The following is a 21,680-nucleotide window of genomic DNA, read 5'->3' as shown; positions in this document are numbered from 1 at the left end:
CACAAGTGAGAGCCCAGGGGTTTGAACACTCACCCCCCCACACACTTTCTGGACACGGCCCAGGAGGAAGGAGCGGAACCACTGTATGACAGTGCCCCCAGCTCCCAGCCCCTCTAGACGGTCCAGAAGGATGTTATGGTCGATGGTGCCAAAGGCCACTGAGAGATCCAGCAGAACTAGGAAACAGCTCTCACCTTTGTCCCTAGCCCACCAGAGATCATCAACCAGCGCGACCAAGGCAGTTTCAGTCCCATGGTGAGGCCTGAATCCCGATTGGAAGTGATCCAAATGGTCCGTTTCCTCCAGGCGTGCTTGGAGTTGTTCAGCAACTACCCGCTCAATCACCTTGCCCAAGAATGGCAGATTTGAGACTGGGCGATAGTTGGCCAAATTGGCCGGGTCTAAAGATGTTTTTTTAAGAAGCGGTTTAATGACTGCCTCTTTCAGCGGGTCTGGGAAGGCTCCCTCACAGAGGGAAGCATTCACCACCCCGCAGAGCCCATCGCCCAGCCCTTCCCGGCTCGCTTTTATCAGCCAGGATGGGCAAGGATCAAGGAGACAGGTGGTCGGTTTCACTTGTCCAAGCAGTCTGTCCACATCCTCGGAGGTAACAGATTGGAATTGATCCCATGTAACAGGACCAGACAGAACTCTAGCACTCTCCCGCCCTGGCCCTGCTCCCACGGTGGAGTCTACCTCATTCTGAATCTGAGCGATTTTATCTGCAAAAAACTTTGCAAAAGCATTGCAGGAGATCTTGGGGTCCCTACCAGGCCCCGGTGGTACAGGTGGTTCCGATAGATTGCGAACCACCTGAAAAAGTCTCCTGCTGCTGTTTTCTGCAGATGCAATGGAGGCGGCGAAGAAGGCCCTCTTCGCCGTCGCCATTGCCACTTGGTAGGCTCGACGTTGATCTCTAACCCGTGTCCGGTCTGATTCAGAATGAGTTTTCTGCCACCGGCGCTCTAGCCGTCTCAACGATTGTTTCATCACCCTCAGCTCCGGGGGAAACCACGGGGCTGTCCGGGCTCCATGCAATCGGAGAGGGCGCTTCGGAGCCAGACAGTCAATAGCCCTGGTTAACTCCGCATTCCAGCGTGCCACCAGGGAATCAGATGAAATACATTTGTACTCAAAGCAGTTCACAGAAAACAGTCTAAATAACATAATGGTACAAAGAAACTATAGCACATAATAAAAGATACACTATCACTCCAAGATAACACATCAAAAAGTAAGCCTAAATCTTATCAATCTTATCAATCGGTCAATTAACAATGTTTAATACCTTCACATCCCAAGGTAGCCCCACACTAATGGCATTAGTTCAGGACACCAGGCATCCGTATTAAAGACTCAGCCATTGTAGATTAATAACTACATTTCTCAGGGTTCCTGATGTCCAAGAGAAGACCATTTCAGGATTCAAAGTGTCAGGGAAGACGAGGCATATTACAGGGAATCCTCCAATTTTTCATTATTTGTTTATTTTAAATATACATACTCCACTTTTCACCTGATCTGGGTCTCAAAGTGACTTTCAAAGAATCAAAACATGCAGTTTATAAAATTTTAAGCAATGCTGTATGCTTGCTGGTGTGACTCCATCAAGGCTTTGGATTTGTGGTTCATTCACTTTCAGTTGTCCATTCCTTGACCAGATAGAATTGTTATGCCCAGGATATAACAGTTCATGATGGTCTACCAAATGAAATACAGCATGGCTTCTCCAGAACCATGTGCCAGATCATGTGACAACCTGCCCTATTAATAAGTAAATATTGGGATGAATTCACATAGCTACATGTCCAAAGGAGCTTAGACTTATGTTTCTTGAACAGAAACTTAAATGCTGAACGGCAAAGTTATTTTGAAATGGAAGGGAGATTTTAAAGATTAGGATAAAGCAGTAGGTTTGTGGCGTAGGAATGGATATTTACTGTTGAAAGAATAGAAGTTTCAAAATGTACTGGGTATGCCATAAAGGACATATCTGTGTCCAGACACAGTACATATATTCCAGCTCCACTCTACTTGTGCTTTAAAAGTTATTTATATTGCTCCAGAATGTGGATGAGGAGAAATCCAGTTTTAATAGATAGCTTTGATGTTCTTATGTGCATTTTAATGCACATTAAACGAATGTGGTTTTTGTTCCAGCAAGTAATGCACACAAAGATGCATTCTGCTACATGTGGATCTCCCTAACTGCTTCTTAGTGACGATCACAAATGTCCCAAGTAAGGTGCTCACACAGGTGAACATCATACCTTGAATGTTCAGCTCTGCACAGTATTCTGAAAGCAAGGCTCTGTTTGCCCTGATCCCATGAGCCTAACATTTCCTATGAGCCCAAAGATGAAGAAACATAGCTTTGAGCAGGTGTGCAAAAGAAAGATGTTTCAGCCCGTTAAAGCATCAAATGTGACATTCGTACTAATCCTAGGTATCTTTGTGATACCTTGATCAGTATTTTGTGATCCATTTGTGTCTTACTGAGACGTATGTAAACATATTCATCCTAAGGTGTTCTGATGTAACACCTAGTCTAAAAACACCAGTATTGTGCTTTCCGTTATATTACAAATGTTTTTGCAGTAGGCACAGTGGAATCTCCACTTCACTACCATAACCCTTAATGGCAATCACAAGTGTGTGTGTGTAATTGTATATTTGCCAAAATGTCTGTGACAAAATATTTATAAGAAGAAATGAGTGACCTACCCATGGCTTGTGTTGTAATGATTCAAAAATAAGCTAAGCCATTTCCCCTAAAATCAGGAAATGATTCTGCTTGTTTTCAGTACATTCTGAATTTGGATGGGTCTTAGAATCCCACATCCCTGGCTGTCAAATGACCGCTTCATACAGCCAGGACAGCTCTCTCCAGACTGTGAGAAGATGCTGAGGTTAAACTGGCCTCCCAGGAGGAAAAAGCTATTGTGGGGTGGGCTTGGAGTAAGAGGATCATTTCTAGTAGTCAGCATATCCCCTGCATAGCCTGTTTAAAGGTTGTGGGGCAAAAATTGCTTGTGGTGAGGAGCCTGTTTCTAGACCCAGGGGTCTTCTGCAGGGAGTGGATTTCCTCTCCACCCCCTGCAGCCTCTTCAATATAATTGTGTAATATCATCCCTAAGTATTTTAATTGAAACAGAAGAGTATTTCAAGGATTATTACTTTTTTTGGCAAGGTTTGCATTATGAACTCTTGAAGCCTAACTTAGCCTGTCGAGCTTTGTTTTCATATCTAATACATCTAATATCCATATTTGTTTTCCTAGCAACATAATGTGTAGCAGTATAATACCACCTAACATTTGTATAGCACTTTCAAATGTTCAAAGTGCTTAATGTGTTATTTATCTGGTTGTAATCTTTGCAACAGACCTTTCAGGTAAGTCAGTGTTTTCCTCCATGGAGCAATCGAGACTGAGAAGGAATGGCTGTGTTCAGGGCAGAGGTGATATGAAAACAAGAGACTTCCTGGTTCATACTCTGCCCTGCCATCAGGTCCTGTGTGGCAGGTGCCTCAGAAGAAAGATCCTGGGTAAAAAATGATATTTTCAACCTGGGTGGATGCAATTTGAATCTTCTACTTGGCTCCAAAATGTACAGGTGTACCCAATACAATGAATTAGTAAATTATTTGTAAATGGAAAGCTATTTCACTGTGCAACTTTCATAATCAGAATCACTGTTGGTGAATGATAAAAAAAGAATGAGGTAATTTTAATGTGGTTCAAGTACATAAGAAGTCTTCAGTTTACCTTTTGACTATTATGAATCTGAAATGGTCAGAAAAGTGGTTCATATGGCATTTATTATTCAGTACTATTATTTCAGGCTGCAATCCTATACACACTTAACAGGGGCTAAGCTCAGTTGAACTGAATGGTGCTTTTCTCTGAATAGACATGCATAGGTAGAATTTGTTTTTAAAATGAGATTGGATGTGTCTGAATTTCTTCCCTGTCCTGCTTTTTGAAGAAAATCTACACGGTAATAGATACAAGGGTAATGACTATCTGCAGATGAACTCCATAGTAATGTCTGGAATTAATTTATTATTAAAGCCCAATAATAACAAAAATGTATACATAACAGTTTTTCTTCTAACTACCATGAAATGAGTTGGCAAACTGTCAGTTGTGCTGCCTAACGTTGTTCTGTACAGAACCTGCCTGTCTATTCTAAATTTTAAAAGGGGCTTGTTTTATTCTTACCTTGAAAATGGAAGCACTGTTTGTATGAGCAGCTGAACTTGACTAGAAAATATTGTTCCTGTGGGTTGCAAAGTTCTGTCCGTTCGTCAAGCAACTTGTCTCATTCTTTCCTCCATTACAGATCGAAGTAGTCAATACTTTCAAGAGTGGCACTTCCTTTCAGGGGGCTCTCAGGAGACAATCCTCCGTCACAAGCCAGAACCAGGATGTAACCAATATTTCTAGCCCTAGCCACGTTTCGTTATCCAATGCTCTTTCCTCTCCTACCAGCACAACTGCTGCGGCGGCTGGGCGTGAGTGTGTATTCTTAATGCATCTGATTACAGAGATGCCAACTTATCTAGCAGTCATTCAAGACTGGGCCATTCAAGATTATGTCCCTTTCCCACCTCTTATATTCCAGAATAAGTCATATAGTTGAAATATTGGCACACCACAGTGGCACTTTTCCTTACAGGTCTCCATTTTCAGAAATAGGGTGTGCCTCTATAAAGCTACCTCCTATGGAATGAATACCAATTTCTTCTTTTATGAAAATATCTCTATATCATAAATCTCCTCTGAACAGTTCACATGTTCACATTTCTTCTTAGATTGTAAACTACATCTCCTGTTGACTCATCTTTCCAAGGCTGCTTTGCTTTATAAAATATTGGACTAGATTTTATGTAGTAGGACAACACTTGAAAACACATAAAGCAGGATTGTTCTCACACATGCTCTGAGATAGTAAATTGTTCTATTAAATCTATTATCACGCCCATTTCTTTAATACTGTTATCTATGCAGTTCACTACTGAATGCCTAGTATACTTCCGGTTGTGTCCAGTGTTGTGTCTCCACTGATGAAAGACTCTTTGGTCCAGTGGAGCCTCTTATCAGTGGAACAGGGAAGGAGACTATTCTTGCCATCCACCCCTGCAACACCCGCCCCAAACAACGACACTGTTCCAAAGTTCCCCAAACTCCCTGGGGAAATTTTTATGGGTGATGGGGACTGCAGGGAGGAGGGTGAACATACACTTAATTCTCCTTTCTGAGGATGAAAGCTATTGTTAGATCAAAGAGGCTTCCATCTTTGGATACAATCCTATTCAAATAAATAGGAAACATTATACCCTGTAAAAAAAGTATAAATAATCAACAACCAACTTAAGAATTTCCTATGTGTGCAGCATCCCTAAATGTATTCCATCAGTGAAGAGTAACATAATAGATGCTAAATATTTAGGTTTAGTAAATATTAGGATTTAATTAGAACTTGTTTGTTATATCTGGGATGTGTTATAAGACAGTCTCAGTGTGTATTATAACCAAGTAATGTGAGGGGTTTGAAGGGTTTAATTAGTTTTTATGTGTAAAGATTTCTATCAGACCTTGAGAATGTAATCAAGATTCATGTGTATTGAAAGAGGTGTGTGTGGACCTACTTCTGAGCACCAGCAATTAGCATTTGAAGAGTTAATTAACCTAGGTAAACATCCTAATTGTATGTTGTTGTTTAGTCGTTTAGTCGTGTCCGACTCTTCGTGACCCCATGGACCAGAGCACGCCAGGCACTTCTGTCCTCCACTGCCTCCTGCAGTTTGATCAAACTCCTAAGTGTATACCAGCCTTTAATCCTAGTCAATCAACTAGTGTTGATGAAGTCAAACAAACTCCTTTCATAGGTGAGCCTTGGAGAATTAACCATTAGTACTTCAGCACATCAAAAGTTCTAGCCATTGGAATGTGAATGAGTAAGGCGGCAAATAAATTAGTAGAAATAATAAAAATAATAATAGTAATAAATAATTTCATTATTTATATTCTGCCCATCTGACTGGGTTGCCCCAGTCACTCTGGGTGGCTCCCCACAAAATATTTAAAACACAATAAAACATAAACCATTAAAAGATGGTACAAGGAAGCAGACAAGGAACTATGTGTGCATGTGCCCTGGAGACCAAGATAGCCTGCAGATCAGAAAGGAGGCTGGTGATTCTGCCGTAAGGATAAGGTGGCATTTTGAGGTGCTGCTGTGCACCCCTCCATCAAAGGCTAAATGTTGTATATATGTGTAAAATAAACCATATACAGTATCTTAAAACACGACAGCCTCTGCTGTGTCTGAACTCCCAACGGAAACACGGTCCTGAGTCACCCCCCAGGGGGCCCTGGAATCTTGTAACTCTGGTGTCAGAAGTGTGACACTGGTGTCAGAAGTGGGTTCACACACACAATCCAATACACATGGATCTTGATCACATTTTCAAGGTCTGATACAGGCTTTACACATAAACACAAATTAAACACTTCAAACCCATTACAGCATCATCATTATTATTATTTTATTTAAATCTGTTATTATTATTGTATTATATATTTATGACCTACCTTTATCCTGACAGAGACTTTCAGCAACATACATTAAAAGCAATTAAAAACCTAAAAACACAGCTACACAGGCAGAACTTACAGCTCTCACCCCCCAAAAGGAGGCCACAATGCCACATTTCAAATTAAGTCAAAAGAACAGGTAAAGAGGAAAGTATTTGCCTGGCACCTAAAATATATAGAAAGATAATAATGATTTTATTGTTTGTACCCCACCCATATGACTTGGTTGCCCCAGTCATTCTGGGTGACTTCCAACATATATAAAAGCATAAGAAAACATTGCACATTAAAAGACTTTCCTATACAGGGTGTGCCTCTCTGGGAGAGTTGCCACAAGTGGGCAACCACTGATAATATTAATTTGGTAAATATGTGCCTTTAACAAAACTACTCAAGTTACAATAAGATTGCTTCCCTTGCCAGCTATTGCTTTCACATTATCTGTGGTAGCTGAACAAGTATAAAATGTGCATGCATAGTCACATGAAAGTTGTTATCCCATGGTTACTATTTTTCTGCAATTGCATTTAACTACATTTTTAAAAGGCTGTTTAAACCATTTAAACATTTATAAAGAGTTTTGAGGCAAAAATGAAATAGTTATGCATGCATGTTAGAGCCTTTGACTTTTTAAAAACCAGATTGCACTAAAAAATATTGAGCAAGACCCAAATTCACACCACCACGTGCAGCTTCACTTTTCCTTTCTCTGCTTTTCTGCAGCCCCAGCCCCATTCTTCTCTGGGGAGGTGGGGTCTGCAACTCTCTGGCAAGAAGGAGAGAGAGGATAAGTGTGTGTGAATAGAAGTCTGTCATGCAAGGGGGCTGCTGTAGTTGAATATCAGCAAACCTTTCTATGCAACTAGCTGGTTCCAGTAACTTTAAAAAGCAGGCAGGAACCAGTATATAGGATATGAAACCCAAAGAACTGCATATGCCATCTTTCTATGCCAATGCCATTGCAATTGATACTCCTGCTGTAGCTGGCATTGGAAGCTAACTCTACTTGCAGACTCGGAGCATGTAAAAGTTGCACATTTTTCTTCCACCTGTCATTTAATCTCCTTTATCCTTCTGTTCTAACATATTAAAAGATAACATGCTGCTGCTTTAGTTTTAAAATTTTAGCTAAGAGGTATCACTATATATATTATAATGCTACATTTTCAAAATTAGATTTGGAGTCACATTTCCTGTAAAATATTTTGTTAGGTTGTTGGTTGTGCAAAGCCATACCGATGTGTGATACTATAAACTGAATATTGCAATGATGTTGCTTTTTGGGGTTGGATAGGCTTCAAATATACTGCTAATTTTGAACTCCATTAGCTAAGATGCAGGGTTTTTTATTTTTGTTTTAAAAACAATCTTCAGCCACGGAGAAAAAGGAGAGAGCTTTTATTTCTCTTGATAGGCCTTCTAGCATTAAAAAGAAGACGATAACATTATGGGACACTGACCCACAGACCCTCTACAGTTTGTATATCTCATCCCAGTATCATTTTGCTCCCCCACTTTTTTTCTTTTAGGAGGGAGGAAAGGGGTTTAGGAATTGAGTATAGATGCTATTGATGTACCTTTACACACACCGTGTGCTCTGGCTTCTGTCACAGTGTCCCATTATGCCAGAAGCGGTTTAAACATGTTGGCCACATGACCCGGAAAGCTGTCTGCGGATAAACACCAGCTCCCTTGGCCTGAAAGCGGAGTTGAGCGCCACACCCCATAGCTGATTTTGACTAGACTTAACTGTCCAGGGGTCCTTTACCACACCAAGCAATGCCACATTCTGTGGGTGTGAGTGTGCAACATCTTAGGATCCCCACTGCATGTAAAAAAAAAAAAAGCACTGGGTTAGTGAGTCTGTGAATGGACCCCATCCTATCACTAAGTAATGTACAATTCATTGTTTCCCATGAAGTTGCTAGCAAACAATGATTATGCATTCTGCATTGTTTTTTCATTCTTTTTGAAATATGTTGAGAGTAGAAGGATTATTTTTCTATATAAATGGCACTTGTCTGAACTACTACTTCCATACAATGCTCATGCCATTGCTGTGGTGTATTGGCTTGAAAATGTTGCTGTAGCTTTAAACTCAGAACCCGCACAGTGATGCCAGTTCATGAAAACATCCCATGTACATTACTGTACTCTCAAAGTCCTCTTGCTGATGTGCCATTGGCGGTGAAATGGCCCTGAATATTTTCAGTGCTCTGAACCGTATTTCAAAACGAAGGGAAGTCTGACTGCAGTTAAGTCAACATAAGACTTGCTTTTGCACAACCACATCCTTAACTAAAAATAGAAGCAGTTAAACCTAAGAGTTGGCATCTCTTGGCAAAACGGACTTCATGTTTACATTTATAAACTAACCGCCTTACTGTCCTTTCAGTAAAATTGCAATATTTGCTTTTGTAGTGCCCAACTCTCTACTTTCTGAATATTAAATGTGTTTGTTTTCCCAGAGGGCTAGAGATCACTGGACAAAAGGGTTCAGCAGGAGAGAGTGAAATAAAAAGAGGTTGTGAGTCTTTAACCTTGAGCCTGACAATGAATGTGAACCAAACTCAAGATACTTGGCTTATATGAAGCCAGGTAAACATTCGAGTATAAGCTCATATGCTACCTACTGTAGTACATCTGAAAACTGGTCCTGCATATTTAAATGGCATTGTACTTAGGAGTGATATTCTATCAGGGTGGTTTTGTTCTTCAGTAGAGGTAAAAATCTGCAGTATCTAAAAATTGTATTTATCTTTTCTTTGCTGGATGCAAATATCTATGTCTCACTTTCAGTGTGGGGCAAAATTGAAGCACTTTTTATTACAGCAGCAGAGAAGAAAGAAGTGGAAACTTAAAAGCCATGTCAAAATGTCCTGACGTGTTGTCCTTAACCCCACCCGTAATCCCGTGTTAAGAGCAGTTCATTTTTTCCTGTTGTCTCCATTCCTGTGAGAAAAGAGAGCTGTACATCGTTGTTTATCATCTCTTGACATTGTCCGTTTCATGAACACTGTCCATTACATGATCGCCATGTAGTTGATATCTATTTCTGGTATGTCCCCACATGTACATGGAAAGCAAGCACACATACGATCTTATATGAGTGTCATTAAAACCTGCCTATATAAGGAAATAGCCCAAAAGTCTACATCTTTAATCCTCGCAACTCTCAGTTTAGTGAGCTAATTAAACTATATAGCTATATAACTATTTTCTTCCTTTTAATATAACTTCAGGAGACCCTAATTATAAAGTGACCCTCCAGATATTGTTAGTTAGTTTCCAACTACCATAAGCCCCAGCCAGCATGGCCAATGATCAACAGCATGCAACAGAATTTTGTGAGTTACCCTTCCTTAGAAGGACTCCTGCAGATTCACTAAACCTCCCCACCCCCATCCCACCCAGCTCACAAAGGAGTTCAGAAGTATGGCACTAGCGCACAAAATATTTTTTTCTAATGTGTCCTTCTTTTAAAAGTTCTCAGGTCAGAATCTCAAGTTATTCGGAAACAGGCTAGGTTCATGCTGATGCCTATAAGTATCTTCTACTTGAAGAGATTGTTGATCACACTGCATATTTAGACACATGCATATTACTTCTGAGGAGAAGGACTACTTTGGTAAATGGCTACATAGGAAATTGTCTTATAACAAAGTCATGTGATTGCTCTAGTTCAGGGGTCGGCAAGGTAAACCTTGCCTGGGCCGGTTCACACCAGCAGAGATTCCCTCCATGGGCCGAATTGTGAGTGTGTATGAACACTCGTGCTCATGATTTCCAGCATCTGTGTATGCACAGATGTGATTTCCGGTGTCTGCGCAGACACGATTTTCAGTGTGTCGTCGCGATTTCTGGAGCCACAAAACGAGTCCCTGCGCCACGCTGTGCTGGTTTAGCACAGTGCATGGGGACTCACCAAGCGGGCAGCTCAGTTTGGAGGCGGCTTGTGGTCCATTTAAACGACCCCCATGGGCCACTTGTGGCCCATGGGCCTTAGGTTGCCAACCCCTGCTCCAGTTAGTTCAGTATTGTCTACCCTGACTCACAGTGGCTCTCTAGTTATAAAACACTATATATGCAAGATATATATATATGCTTGGTCCAATCCTGTATTTTTATTTATTTTTAAATTGTACACCCAACTCCTTGCTGCAAACCCCCAGGGTAGGTGACACATGCAAAGATAAAATATCAGAATATCATGCCACAGCCCATAATGTAAGATTCTAAACGGGAAGGTTCCAGAGAGTGAATCACTGTTGCCTTACTATCACTATCCTGGAATGGCTGAGCTGGTGAACTAGTCAGAGCTGGAAATCAGCCCTCTGTGCCACCGAAGCCACCTGGGCCTGCAGGGGCAAGATAGAACAGGCTTCCTACCCACAGGGGTTGTGTGTCTCATTTTGCCACCTGAGGCAAAAGGGATAGGTTTCCCCCCCTTTCCACTGCCGCCCTGCTGCTGAAGCCTCCCTACCTGGGGTATTCAGTGGTGCTCTTGAAGCAGCAGCAACAATAGTGGGTTCCATTAAGATTTGGGCAAGATCTCACAGATTTGTCAATCGAGCATTTCCATCTATTGTGGACCATAACTGGCACACATTATTTATTTACTGTAGTAATATAATTCCCCTCTATGACACTGACAGCTTACAGTGTAGAATGATAAAATGCAATTTAAAGACACAAGACCTCCAGCACAAAGAATAATAAAAGGAGATAAATCGTGGTTCAGAACCAAGCATGCACCATGTTGGATATGTGTAATCTGTAGTCAAAAGGTACATGAGACTACCGCTTTGCAAAAGCTAAGGTGGTTTGTGTATGGATGGTTGAGGCATCCATGCCAGATTGTTTTTTCATGATGGAAGAACGGTGGGGTGCAAATGTTGGAAAACAAATAAAACACTCAAACATTTCTAAAGGCCCCAGAGATTTAAAATTCTTCACCCATTTCCAGGTGAGCATCCCTTGCTCAATGCATTTGCCATTAGTACCTCATTCAGACTAGCATTAATACCTCACTCATAATTTGGAGAAAAATAAAAAGCTCAACAACTCTAGAATTCATTTATAGTCATAATACATTTCCCAACAATTCACATACTTGCCATTCTGTTTTTTCCTTGCTAATTCTTTCCTTCAAGAAATCCTGTCTTTTCTCACTAATAACATAGTAGAAGCCTCTGCTTTGGCAAGAGCCCACCAGGCAAGCCACTTCTGGAAGGAATCTAGAATGCTCTCCTGTTTCTGGTCACGGAGAACTATTTGTCCGTTGCTGACTCAGCAATGCATCCTGCTGCTCCTGCAGCTCAGTGCAGGCATAATTAATTGGTGGGCCATCCGAACATTACTTCTATTAAGTACCTGGCTTTCCCATGTTCTTATGGCTTAGTGATGGAAAGGCAAGAAAATATCTTGACATAACTAAATGGACATCAAGTACTGCAGATGAGGCATAAAAATGTACCACCTTATGCACTTAACTTTATGAATGATGTTCATAAGTGAGCCACAGAAAATGAAGGAATCGGACTTTTGTAATTCAATTATATGAAACCCAATAATCACTATATAATTTTCTAGTCTTAATTGTTTATTAATAAGTTATTTAAAAAACAAATGGCTAGAACAGTGGGTCTATACTCGAGTGTTTACCTCACATATGCATGAAGAAAAAATAAAAGTTGTATCAACAATTACATGTTCACATTATCCAGGCTTCCAAGTGTAGTTGTTGTGTGCCAATTAGCTGTGTTTATGTGATTACTGTGACTTTTTCCTGTATAGCATGTTTTTGCCTAAGTATTTTGTCTGCTTGGCTTTTTTTGTGTGTGTGTGCGTGTGTGTGTGTGTGTGCGCGCGTGTGCTTTTGGCTGCTTCATTTAGATCTTGCTTTTTTCAAAAACCTATGCTCTGTTCTTACATTTGGCTCCTATGTTTGTCTCTCATACCTATCCATCCATCCAACTGTGTCTATGTTTTGTGCTTTCTCGTTTGAGACATACAATTTGTTTTGTGTTGGTTTTTTTTTTTGTCTATATAAATGAAACTTTTTAAAGAATAAATTAAAAGCTTTCTTAATTATTCACTGCAAACTATCAACATGCATGGTTCTACATTTGCATTTGGATTAACATGGCTTGTCTTTTACTAGGGAAATATCACATGAGTGGATGTTTGCTTTCTTTAACCAATGCTTCCCATCAGTTCTGCGAACAGTTCTGATGGCTTTAATCTCATATGGTTTTAACATTGCAGTTGATTCAGACACCTAAAATGCACAAAACTGAGCCACTTGTTTATGCATTTAGCATCCAGAGACTATGGACTACAGCTGCCTGCTCTGCCCTAACCATATGCCACATTTTTTTCACCAAAACAAAAAAATGTAAATCATAATGAGATGTTTTGAAAAAGCAGTTACCACTGACATCTTTTCTATCTTTTCCCTCCTCTCAGATCCGCGTCGTGAAGGCATTCCGTAGCTCTCTCTATGAAGGGTTAGAAAAACCAGAATCTAGAACCTCCATTCACAACTTTATGACTCATCCTGAATTTAGGATAGAAGATTCCCAGCCCCATATCCCTCTCATTGATGACACAGAACTAGAAGAAGACTCTGCACTCAAGCAAAACCCAAGTCCACCGTCTTCACTGAACAAGAACAATAGTGCTATCGACAGTGGAATAAACCTTACAACTGATACAAGTAAATCAGCTACCTCTTCTAGTCCAGGAAGCCCGATCCATAGCCTGGAGACATCACTTTAGCTGAAAATGTCACTGCAAAAATATTAATATAAATATATACATAGAGAGATATGTATAAACAATGCTGGCTGAGAAGCTGTTTGAACTCCTGTTCACTTTGAGAGAGGGGGGGACAGAACGAACCACTGATCATGATGGTTTGGGGGGATTTACATATGGCTGATTTACATATTCCCCTCTTGCTCCCCCTCCCCCGCAGAAACAAACAAAAACAATACAAATGCCCTCCTGCATGAATGTACTACCCACTTCCAACCTTCCCTTCTTTTTATTCCTTAAGCAGGAAATGCAGAGGACTTCTTTGAGGCTATTTATCCAATTCACTGGTCTGTGAGTTTTTTTGGGTTTTTTAATGCTTGTGTGGCATGGACTCAGTTGTATAGATTAATTTAAATATTTTTTTTTGAAGTTGCAAAGCTTAACTTGCACAGTAGATTTGCACCAGTTGGACAGAGGAACCTAAAATAAGCATTTATGAGACTATATATAGAAATATATAAATATATACATAATATAATTATATATGTGTATATATCCATATATATATTTATATCTATATACAGATATAGATATATATATAAAGTTTCTTTGTTGGCATGTTGCCTTTTTCTGCTCAAATTGCTATATTTTAACTTATTTATGTCCTAAAAATAAAGAATGTAATTTGTTTACAGAACTGTAGATAATATCCTTAACTATTTGTAGGATTAAGACAGCACTTCCTGCCGAGATAATATTCAAATCGCTCAATTCAATGAAAATTTCTGTAATATGGCACCCTGGATGTTTTATTACAACTGTGATCAGATTTTTGCCTGATAGGTTTTTCTTTTTTTGTTAAATAATGTAGATATTGCTAGCAAATAACAAAAGAAGCCAAAATATAATATATTGGATGTAGCATTGTGATCCTATATAGAGGGTGATGAAACAGAAAGGCTTCCTTTGTTTTAAATACACATTTAAATGATCAGGTTTTTTGCTCTCTCTTTTTTAATGAATTATTTGACCTTATTTTGATGCAATACTTAATGATGAGGCCATTTCATTATTTAAGTGTATTGCAATGGCTTCTTAAACATATTTTTTTTAAAGATTATAATAAACCTCAGTGGAGTTTCTGAATATCAGTTAAAAAATAAGTTATATTTGGCTTTGTATGAAGATCAAACTAATGTTTAAATACTGTGTGCTGGATTCTATTCCATTAGAAATTTAGTCATTTATTTCTTGAAAAATATGGGCTGTTGGCATTTTGGATGAGAACCACTATGGTTTGTTGCTTTGACATTTAAAAAGAAAAATAATATCATTTCTGCACTATGTAGACCTGAATGAAACTTTATGAAGTGTATACTGAAATGTGCTCTGTGTGATTATTTTTAAACCAAGCTTGTCTTCCTGTAGTCACAAAAGTATATTATAGCAAATCCACTAATGTTGTTTTCCCCTTGTATTGTGCTTTCTACACTGAAAGCCATTGTAAACAACTGCAATATTCTGGGTGAGATTTCTTTTTTCTTCAAGATGGTAACAGCCCTGGTAATTTAAAAGCTTATATAATTGCTATGTCAACCACTTGAATGCAAAGCACTTTGTGGGTCACAGATTTTTCATAAATGACTTTTGTATTTAATACAAGGTTTGCTTCAAGACTTTTCAGCAAATGATCTTTTCCATAAACTTGTACAGTGCAAAAGACATTTTGATTAATATGATCAATTATGCCAGAAATGTTGGGGGGAAAGCCCTTTAAATTAACTTGAAAACTTTATATGTTGTTGTATTGCCTGCTGTTTTAAAGTTGGCTAATAAGGTGGAACAACTGTAGTCAGAAGAACTATTGCAAGCTAAAAACTCTTCAGACAAGATGAGATTCCTGGCCAACTACAGTTTCAGATGACTAATGTTTTGAGGGCATATCAGAACTATTCTGCCAGGTAAAGTTCTAACCACCTTGAATTGCCAGCTTCTGGACTTTCGTAAGAAGCTTTTAATGTCTTTTGGCTCTACATAATTCACCCTGATCCAAACGTCTGGCTGAACAGCAAACCTACCCAGGCTTACACAACCCTCTTCTCAACAGACAGTGTTACCCGCTTCTTAAATCTCAAAGCTGGCATGACAGTCCAGTTGACCAGCTTACAGTATTCTTAAAATCAAACTGACTGACTGACAGGCAGGGTTTATCCCTGGATTGTAAATAACAGCAACTAACTTTTGTGTAACACTGAGGTTCTATGATCTCCTTGGGATACTATATTTGAAATACAATAAAGTCTATTTACAGGGAAAAGCATGTAGCTCTGGGCTGAAGACACTACAAAATTGTTGGCACTGGAATATTTTGCCCCCTAACATCTTAACATTGATGATTTGCCTTTTATTTCAAGCTTGATTTTCATCAGATACTTTTTTGATTTTCATTTCATTTTCTGTGTGTGCGCATTGTAAGACAGATTCTTAATAACTAGTAGGGTACTATTTGAGACTTGAAAAACTGTTAAAAAGAAACCAATATTTCATTCTGTACATATATAGTTTAAAAGGAAAGAAAAAGACAATATAACATATATATTAACTGTGATGCATAGGAAACTTCGGATTCTGTCAACAGAAACCATGCTCTCTCTTTATATATATATATATATATGTATATGATAAACAGACTGGGGGGGGGGAGAAAATAGATGAGCTGATAACAGCTTTTCAACTACAAGCTTTGCACCTTGTTCCCTTTCTTAATTGCTTGGCCTCTCTATGATGGGAAGAATGGATCAAAAAACCAAAATGGTCTATATGTTGAAATTCACTGCAATACATAAAATGCTTGCTCTCTGCGTACTGTACCTAAAAGCATGAGATTTGTGGAAAAAAATACAGCAGTACATTTGGCAATTCATCCCACTAGGGGATATTATTCCTATATGTTTATTCATCTGTTTTTATGAATTTTTTAAATCTAGACAATAATTGTAAATAAAGAACTTACTGTCTCTGTTCATTTAATACTATGCAAAAGGTTATGCTTTCTATTGTTATTCCTACAGTGTGATGCTGGAATGTTTGTGGTTTCAAAAAAAACACGAAAAAAAACACACAACAGTAAAATTATGTGATGTAAATTATTTTATAGTTTGAAACAAAATGATAACGTTTTACTCTTGCTGCTTACTGTCTAATAGCTATCTCCTGGCAGGAGCACAAGTGGAAATTGAAAAAAAAAAGTAATAAATTCACAAAGCAGCATGAACAATAAAAGTCTGAATATAACATCCTTCTTTATTTCCACTGTCAGTTGAAACAACACATGTATTTTTCAATGCACTTAATACCAGACACTTATAAATGATAGCTATGCTCTGTCTTTGCAGTTGGAGGCATTATCCCTCTGAATATCAGCTGCTGGAAACCTCTGGAAGGGAGCACTTCTGTGCTCAGGTCGAGCTTACTGGTCTCTGATAGGCAACTGGTTGGCCATTGTGATAGCAGGATGCGGGACTAGATGGGACAAAGTCCGGATCCAGCAGGCTTTTCTTTACATTATTATGAATATTTTGGAGCACTGAAGGATTTGGGGGCAATGTTCTCTTGGGAGCTGCTTGCTGATCAGTTGTGGTTCACCAAGTCGAAGGCTAGCCCCCTTAAAGAAGAAGCGATCTTTGCTAGGAAGTCATAAGCCTCTCCCTGAGATTTTGTGTGTGTCAATAGAGACAACTATACCACATCTGTAGTTGGTAAGCATGTCTGACCAATTTAGCTCCATCACCAGTATCCTGCCAAATAGTAAGGAGGGTACCATACAACAGATCCAGATGTGTGAAAAATTCACTTTCTATAATCACCTTTTGTATCATATTTATATGCAAAGGCAAGAATTTTACTACACCTTATTTTTAAAAAAACAAACTATCGGAAAGCAGAATGTGGTAATAAAATTCTTGCCACTGCATGACAAGATGAGAGCTATTGTATTCACTTGCAACTTTTCATTATTTAGGCTGCCTCTTCCTCCCGCTTAAAAAAAAAAAAAAAGCAGTGATGAGGCACATGACAATACAAAAACATTTGAGGGTTTTTTTCTACTAAAAAAGAAAGATGAAACTGGTTACCACTTACCAAGTATTACTGCAGAGAGCATGCAAGTTACTCCTTCATGGATAGTTCCATATCTGCAGCCTTCTTGACAGAATCAGGAGAGGGTAAGTGCATTCTAATCATTAAAACAGGGGAGGCTACCTTCATCAATGCTCAAGTTAAACAGAGTTGCAAAAGCTTTTTGATTCCTTCGTGTTCCCACTGCAATAGCATTAAAGTACATAGCCCTGACTCCTCCCTTTCCATTTTATTTTTTAATGTTTAGCAAGCCCTATCAGTGGAGATAGTTTCAGAAACTCATGAAAAACAGTAATAATCTCTGAACTGAAGGGCCACTTTGTCAGCACTGTATCATGAGTATGGAGGCTTTAGTTTCACTATTTGGCCAGAGTGAAAATGTTAGAAGCAGCTCACACAGAGACCCTCTATTTTCTACCCGGCAACTTAAAATGGATCATTTAAAGAAAGAAAACTGTGGTATGAGAAGTCTAAGCCAATGGTTTTGTATGAGGTCGGTTGCACTACTCTGTCAGGAAGATGCCTTTGAAGTAATTCTTTGCAAATAGTAATGGCTTTCTGAATGGGGTATCACAGTTAATGTGTTTCTAATAAGCAGCAGCAATGGCCAGGGATGTTAATGCTGGATGGAAATGATGGAACCAATGTGGGATATAATTTAATGCAGCTATTACTATTTTCTGCATTGGTTATAAGTGACTTGGTCCCCTGCTTCTTGCTTTTTCTCAAAGCATGAAGAATATAAGCAGCTTGACATAAAAACTTGTCCTAGAGAGACAATGGAAGAACATATTTTAAGGTTTGACATATAAGTTACCACATGCCCATATAAAAATGTATATATACCATTTCAGTAGCAACTTACCCTCTACTGTTATGAAAACCATCAAGTAATATTAAATTGAATCAATTCTACCATTAGCTTTAACAATTTGATTCCCTTAAATGTGAACCTTGAGTGCCTGCATTTAATTTATACTGCTGTTTGGTAAAATGTGCAACATAGATGTATTTTTAAATTTTATAGTTTAACTATTGTACTTGATAATACTTTGTTAAACAATCAATTTAATTTATTTAATCTCATTTAAATCACCAAATACAAAATATCAGATTCAAAAAAGCAATTGGTAACAAGTTAAAGTGACAATTTGAGTTAGATTCGCAATAGTAGATCACTGCACTTCACCAGAAATTCATGTGGTTTGAGTGCTCAGTCCAGCTATATAAGTCCAGCTATATAAGTTTAAACACACCTAATATTCTGAATTAGCCCTGTTCCATAAATGCTCACAAGAAGGAAAATATATGCTGTTAGGCCTGTTACACCCTCTCCTGAGGGGAAGTTGCTACAATGCAATATATATTGCATTTAAACTACACCACAAATAATTTTTAAAAGGCTCTGATGGCCGTGTTTGGCCACACTGGTTTAATGGAGCCATACTTGGGTTTCTGTGCCACATGATTAATGGCAGGAAGTTGTTGGCCAGTATGATGACTCCAGTTGTTTGGGCATGGCAGGCACAATGCACCCTGACATGGGGTTTAGACTGCCTGGAAGGTGCATTTTGTCATGATTCAAGGACAATCAGGCTGCTAGCCGTTCTTGTCTTTGAGGAAGGACTACCTGCCTTACCAACCTTTGGCGGCAAGCTTCTCTCCTCCACTGATTGGGCATGGTTGTTACAAGGTCTCTCTTTTCCTATATTTTGTGTGTTCTGATGGTCCTTTGTTAGGGTGGAAGTTTTATGTTGATGAAGTATATTATACTATTCCTTTATTTTTTTGCAGTTTGTCACAGCTTGGGCAGGTATACAGTACAGGATCTTGGGATTTGGACACTGGCCTTTGACACAGGTAATTAGGCGTGCTAGTATGTATCTGAAACTGGGTCATTGGGATAGTATCACTGTAACAGGGTTTTTTTTGGGGGGGTCAAACAGTGCTAATTTAGGGATGCATAATTTGAGTCTGTATATTTCTGTGGAGTTTTCTTTGCCTACACGTGCTTTTGGGTATCTATGGAGATGCTGTGGCGTGTCTCAAATAGCCCTGTATTTACAAATCATTTATGCACACACAGGGTTCTTTCCTCCACCCACCTCCACGTCAAAAAGCAGTGTGCAAACTGTTATGCGTTACAGTGGTCAGAACATGTCCTGTGCATGTTGGCATTTTATATCTGCAAATGTATGTGAAATATTGGAAGCTATGTTACAGTTCTATCTTTTTATTTTTTGCTGCCTTGCCTTAATGCATGAATACATTAATAATTTGAGGAAGGGCTGACCTAGAAAGTAACAGCTACAGAGGCTCAAAATCATTAGTTTGCTTCTTCATGTCTATATACATCCTAATCCAGCTCCGCTCCTGCAGAGTTACATTACACACCACTTGTTGCAGTACTTGTGAAATTAATGGGCATTTGACTGTGCGTTGTAATTCATGTCCCATTAATGCAATGCTGACAGACATCTGCACAAAGGGGCACATATAGTATGTTCCTCCTCTTCAACTGTTTTGTGCAAGAGTCTGCACATCCAGCTACCAATTACTAAGTCTAGCAGATTATCACAGCAATCCTAATACTGATATTTTGCCCTTAAGACAGTCTTCCCCCACCTTGTGTTTTCAGATGTTGTTGGACTACAATCCCCCTCACCCATAGCCAATATGACCACTGGTCAGAGATGGTTCTTTCCCCCACAATATCTAGACTCACGATTGGGAAAGATTGATTTAAGGAAAGCATTCCTAATACAGGTACAATGAGATGGCCAGTCTAGATCATTGGTTTCAGTGGGCTCAAGTACATTCAGTAATAATGTGTTACACTGTAGCTTGTGAGTTTTAGCCCAAATGGAAACTAATAATATTACCTATTTTTCCCAAGCTCTAACCACGTAATTGCCTACAGAGAAGAAGAATGTCAAGAAGTTAAACTGTTGGTTTGCATTCTCTGGATCTTCCGGCCTTCGGATTACTATTGTTTAAGTATGTCTGTCAATAAGATGTCAAGATGAGATGTGCCTAATTCTCGCACTGGTTGATTTGGAGTGTTGCAAGCTCATCAAATAAAGTTGTGCCTTTTTCTAACCCAAAATGGTTTCAGAGTTTCTTTTCCTTTTTTGGTTGTTGGTTGTTTTTTTTTTGGGGGGGGGGTTGCCTCTGCAATGCCCCGTTAGTTGTGTGTGTGCCATACTTATGTGTACACGGGCTTTCTGGGTCAGGGCCACTGATGTAATTCCCACTGATTTTTATATATTGTGTTTAGAATTTAAATTTTAAACTGGAAAGTTATTTTTGTTTCTTAAAATTAAACTCACGAGTTTTATACATTTTAAGCTCATGTATAAAAGTTTGCAAAATGTTTACAATATAACAGTGTTTTTAAAGTAGGACAGAAAACCATTTTTGATCAAGTCAGATTTCTAGAGGTAGCTATTTCACATGAAGTAAGAGAATTGCTATACAGGAAGTTGCCGTTAAGGATTCTGCTTGAGACAAATTTGCTACTTTTCGTTTTCCTGTAAATCAATGAATAAATTTCTAGGTGTAGAACACAATCCAGTGTATAACTTGCAGGCACATAGTTTTTGCATGAACCCAACTCCTAGCATGGTTGTGTGTAGGAACTTAGGAAGCAACCTTATATAAAGTCAGAACAGCAGTCTATCTAATTCAGTGGTGATGGACAGCAGCTCTCCAGGATTTCAGACCAGCCGTCTCTCCCACCTCTGCCTGGAATTGCTGGGGGATGAACCCGCCTGGGACCTGCTGCTTGCAAAACTGAAGGTCTTCTACTGGGTGCTCTGGTATGTGTCTGTCAATAGGAGACTCCATACTCAGAGCAGTGGGTGTTAGAGAGGAAGGGAAGAAGCTGTGATGGATTTAATCATCCTTCTGGATCAGGAGTTGGGAACCCCCAGCGTATGGGCCAGATGCTGACCACAGCTCAATTTCATAATCCTGCTGAGTTCCCTCCCACCAACCAGCAATTAAGTGGGGAGCAGTTGAAAGGAAAAGGGACTCTCGGGTTGTGTGAAGTTTGCAATTGCAGCTCCTTCCTCTGTAAGAAAATTTGTGGCAAGAAGCTCAAACAGGGACAAACAATGTCTCAGCAGAGAGGTAGGTTTATGTTTCGCTAAAAAAAGGTAAAGTTGAAGGACCCCTGACAGTT

The 21,680-nt window shown here is 39.2% G+C and overlaps 1 protein-coding gene and 2 long non-coding RNA genes across 21 annotated transcripts in view; 2 read left to right on the top strand and 1 right to left on the bottom strand.

Moving 5' to 3' along the window:
• The window catches only part of ATP2B2 (ATPase plasma membrane Ca2+ transporting 2), a 368,316-nt gene extending 351,662 nt beyond the window's left edge, over positions 1–16,654 (top strand). For 12 of the 18 annotated variants that reach the window (XM_081176143.1, XM_081176141.1, XM_081176156.1 and 9 more), the window contains one exon: positions 13,070–16,654. In XM_081176143.1, coding sequence (XP_081032269.1) covers positions 13,070–13,381 — 312 coding nt within the window. In that variant the 3' untranslated portion in view covers positions 13,382–16,654. Of the gene's footprint in view, positions 1–4,343; positions 4,516–9,069; positions 9,126–13,069 lie in introns of all 18 variants that reach the window. The other 6 variants (XM_081176142.1, XM_081176148.1, XM_081176147.1 and 3 more) reach the window with 4 other exon arrangements.
• The window catches only part of LOC308577227, a 29,202-nt gene continuing 23,559 nt past the window's right edge, over positions 16,038–21,680 (bottom strand). For both annotated transcript variants that reach the window (XR_014003527.1, XR_014003528.1), the window contains exon 3: positions 16,038–17,680. This is a non-coding gene — a long non-coding RNA (uncharacterized lncRNA). The remainder of the gene's footprint in view (positions 17,681–21,680) is intronic.
• LOC308577226 lies at positions 17,968–20,603 on the top strand. Its single transcript, XR_014003526.1, has 2 exons — positions 17,968–19,357; positions 20,394–20,603. It is a non-coding gene; the product is annotated as an uncharacterized lncRNA (long non-coding RNA).

The sequence above is a fragment of the Podarcis bocagei genome (assembly GCF_964188305.1).
Source record: "Podarcis bocagei genome assembly, chromosome: 2".
In the NCBI taxonomy this organism is placed as follows: Eukaryota; Metazoa; Chordata; class Lepidosauria; order Squamata; family Lacertidae; genus Podarcis; species Podarcis bocagei.
Note: the sequence above shows the minus strand (reverse complement) of the source record. Positions and strands in the feature narration are given on the sequence as shown.